Source organism: Clupea harengus, chromosome 5 (genome assembly GCF_900700415.2).
Source record: "Clupea harengus chromosome 5, Ch_v2.0.2, whole genome shotgun sequence".
Lineage (NCBI taxonomy): Eukaryota > Metazoa > Chordata > Actinopteri > Clupeiformes > Clupeidae > Clupea > Clupea harengus.
This window is the reverse complement of record NC_045156.1, coordinates 30,290,824-30,294,678: the sequence shown is the minus strand read 5'-3', so window position 1 is coordinate 30,294,678 and position 3,855 is coordinate 30,290,824. Positions and strand designations below refer to the sequence as shown.

Below are 3,855 nucleotides of genomic sequence, written 5' to 3'. Positions count from 1 at the left end.
CACATGGTAAAAATGTTCATATCAATTCGCTACAGACGAGACATGATGATATGGCAACATTTTATCTCTGCTGTGAGCAGATCTTACAAGGAACTTTTCCATCATCAACCAGTTGATGCTCCAGTTCGGCCCCTAAAACAAAAATATGTGATTTTGAACGTCAGCGTGTTGACACGCCAGTAGGTGGTGGTCATTCTTTATGTCGGTGCACAGTTAGTCACTGATCAAACGTTGTAAGATTTTACCTAAAAATAATAAATGACCACAGATGCCACAGCCTTTCTAATATTGTTATGTCAATGCTAGAGAAGCTACCTATATTCATTCGTCAGCTTCCCTGCTTGCAAATAACAATCCAGAGCTCATTTGTGCTCTAGAATTGTTATGTACAAGCACTTGCCACAGTATGGAGACTTCAATGAAAGCCTAGAAAAGTTATTACAAATATAATTTAATTTACTGACAACTGTACATATTCTTTAGCAACCATGTACCAGTGCACTCTGTTGGTTAATACTGTAGACTACTCACAATAAAGTATATAAAGCAACACTTTGCATTTACTATTTTGAAGTTATTATTATTATTATTATAATTATAATTATTATTATTAATAATAATAAGCCAACTAGTTTAGCTATCATCTCCATATGGTATAAACACACCTGTCATTCCCACTAGCCACCCAGGCTTTGCACTATGTAGTTCTGTGCAAATGTAAGAAAAGCTTTCACAGCATTAAATTGCCAACTATTTTGTGAAAAAGCAAGCTTTTTATCAGTTCCAACTGTGCTGTTGATGGTATGGAAGGGTTTTTCATTCCTTTTAGGTAGTTAGCTCGCTCGTTTTACACCAGCTGCATATATGCTCATACTGTATTCAGTTGATTTTATGACCATTTCATTTATGATACAAAATTGCAGCACTGTGGCAAACATGGATGGCAGATTTGCTTTTGCCTAGATAACTTCATCTACTGCAACAGAAATGTTGATAAGAGTCACAGCACTAAAATACTGAAAATCATTTATTTTATACATCTGTAATATCCAACACTTAAAGAGACAGTATGCAACAATGTGCCACTTTTTAAGCATGTTTTTCTTGGCAACTGGTATCACATATAAATAAATGTTCATGGTAGGGTTGGGTAGTAACAGATGACAAACAAAGATAAGTAACTAAAATGAGCTCAGATTATATTTGAAAACATTTGTAATTAGAGTACGGTTACATTGTCAAGGATTACTTCATTACATTTTGATAACATTTTTAAAATACAGCAATTCTAAAATTATGAAACTTATTTGCATGATAACCATATTGAGTCATAAAAAGTGTGTCTGACATACGGGGTAGACAAGAGTGACAAGTGCTCCACTTTGTGGTGGGGAAACAAATTATGGTTTGAGTCAAGATGGAAGGTTCAAGCAGCAGCAGTCCCTCCAAAAAAGCCTTCCATTCCCAAACTTCAAATCTGAAGAAACACTGAGAGGTAAGATTCCTTCTCAGTTACGAGCGACGCGATATTCTATATCCCATGCATTTCAACGGGAGCCAATCCATTGTGACGTAGACCACCGTTTTGGGCGACGCGACCGATACAAGTTGGAAAAAGTTGAATCCTATGCAAATGAAATGCGATTTTTCCCGGCAGCCGCCAATCAGATTGTTTGGTGTCGTCTCTGACGGTTTGAAAATGATATTTCCACACGCTACAACACGCCCACTCAAAGCGATGGAAGCGTATCGCGTCGCTGTCATGGGTTTGCACCGTTAGCTAGCTAATGTTGCAGACTCCAATCACTGCAGTGCTCATCAGCTCATTGTGTCCGCCACAGTAGTATGGTTGATATTGGTAGCTATGGCTTAGCTCATTAGCTAACGTACAATACCAAGCAAATTACGGCAAAGTCCGATTACGGATACTGGATCTAGAAAATATGGATCTTGTCATACATAATGTTACCAAAACCTCTTGCACAAAGTTCTTGTGAACTTTGATTAAACAGCTGCCGCAAAAACTTGCACAAATGAAACAGCATCCCACATGTTGAAGGATACACGCAGTAAACCTGTGTGTACAGCCTAAGTAATGTTGTTGTAAGGGTCATTTGATTTGAACTGCATATGCGGAATATGCTAAATGCATCGTAAATGTTTTGAGATGTTTAAAAAGAAAAATATCGGTGGGACTCAATTTTCAATATTTCAATGTAATCAAATGGATTGATACTAATTACAAAAATTGGCATGTAATTTGTATTCAGTCACTGACTACATTTCAAAGTAATCTGACCCAACTTTGTTTCATGGTATATAGTCATCATGTGAAGGACAGATAAACACACCTGCCGTTCCAACTAGCCTCCTAGGCTACACACTATAGTTTCAGTTGTTTCAGATTGCTGGATTGGGTTTATAAAAATAAAAATAAATAAACACTCCTAACTGTTGCTTTAATTCTCAGCAGATTCTCTGGACAAAAAGGTACAAAAATATTTGCGCCGTTAGTACCAGTTATGAATTCACAAAGCCAGTCAAGAACATGACCAATTCCAAATAGAACACACATACCAATACCAGAGGGCATTAGGCCTACATTATATAAAGTCACACATTGTTTATTTCTAAAATATATATGCAATTATTGAATATAACAGACAGTTATCTGTTCAAAAGAATATATTAAATTGTGGGGTTTATGTTAATAGGTGTGTGTGTGTGTGTGTGTGTGTGTGTGTGTGTGTGTGTGTGTGTGTGTGTGTGTGTGGACATTCAAAAGAGGGAGAAGACAGCGGTGAGAAAAAGAGAATTGGTGAATTAATCATCCTCTACAAATGCTTTTTTCACCATCAGAAACTGGGATTCACGGTGAGATCTCTTTAGCTTTGCTCTTCTGTTTTGAAACCAAATCTGAGAGGAAATAAATATAACACCTTAGAGTTCTGATAGGCCTACAATTTCATGATCTTTTGTATCAAAGATCAAATTGATTTACACATGGCAGATGTAATATAATCTTTTATTACTACAACATATATTCACAGTTACATATAAGACTATAAATTATTTACAATTTCTGCTTACCTGAATCCTGTCTTCATCTAAGTGAAGCTGTTTAGCGAGTTCTTCCCTCACATCTATCCCAGGATAATAATTCACTTGGAAAATGCTCTCAAGGATCTCAATCTAAATCCAAAAGTTTTAGAGGACAGATCATATAGGCTACATCACAGGAACTCCAAAGATGTATTAGTTACTCACTGTAAGTACTAAATCTAGTCATATATTGCCAACAACAAGTAGCTTATTTCAGTAATGGCCCATGGATATCACACTAAGTGCTGAAAAGATGCCAAAGAGGACAGTGCTTACTTGGAGGCTGGTGAAGGCGGTTCTAGGTCTACGTCCTACGTACCACTTAAGTGCGTTTTGGTACGAGTCTGTAGAGAGTTGGGTGGTGAGCGTCCTCTCCTTCTCTTTGGAGCTTTTGTCTGATGCTTCTTTGGTTTTAGGCACGACGCGTCCTTGTGGCGCTCCCGAATCTGAAATTGACCAAAAAACACGTCACGTGCAACGTGATGCAAACTGAGAAAACAGTTGATTATAGTGTAGGGTTCTGGACATTTTACATCACACTACCTGCCCAAGGTCGATAGGGTTTAATCTTTCTATATCGTTCTCCCTCGTCCAGACCTAGAATCCTGTCAATTGTAAATATTGGTTTGCCATCAACTGGTCGCACGTCCTTGACTCCATAGATCAGAGAGGCCATATTGAACTGGCTTATTGAAGGTCGTCAAACCTTTATGGCTCCGGAGAGGTGTTTGACACCCATTTAAACAAATTGTT

The 3,855-nt window shown here is 37.6% G+C and overlaps 1 protein-coding gene across 1 annotated transcript; it reads right to left on the bottom strand.

Moving 5' to 3' along the window:
* Positions 1-2,755: 2,755 nt before the first annotated feature.
* On the bottom strand, positions 2,756-3,778 carry hesx1 (HESX homeobox 1). The gene is made up of 4 exons (XM_031568590.1): positions 3,646-3,778; positions 3,379-3,554; positions 3,091-3,192; positions 2,756-2,916 (listed from the first exon to the last, which is right to left on the bottom strand). The coding sequence occupies exons 1-4, from the start codon at positions 3,776-3,778 to the stop codon at positions 2,824-2,826; spliced, it is 504 nt and encodes a 167-aa protein (XP_031424450.1). The 3' UTR covers positions 2,756-2,823.
* Between the last annotated feature and the right edge of the window lie 77 nt (positions 3,779-3,855).

Bases quoted from the DNA above. Each gene is read 5' to 3' on its own strand.
- hesx1 (XM_031568590.1), bottom strand. From the start codon at position 3,778: ATGGCCTCTCTGATCTATGGAGTCAAGGACGTGCGACCAGTTGATGGC. The intron at 3,555-3,645 runs GTAGTGTGATGT...TTTTTTGGTCAA, and splicing joins ACCCTATCGACCTTGGGCAG to TTTCAGATTCGGGAGCGCCA. The intron at 3,193-3,378 runs GTAAGCACTGTC...TTTTGGATTTAG, and splicing joins CCGCCTTCACCAGCCTCCAA to ATTGAGATCCTTGAGAGCAT.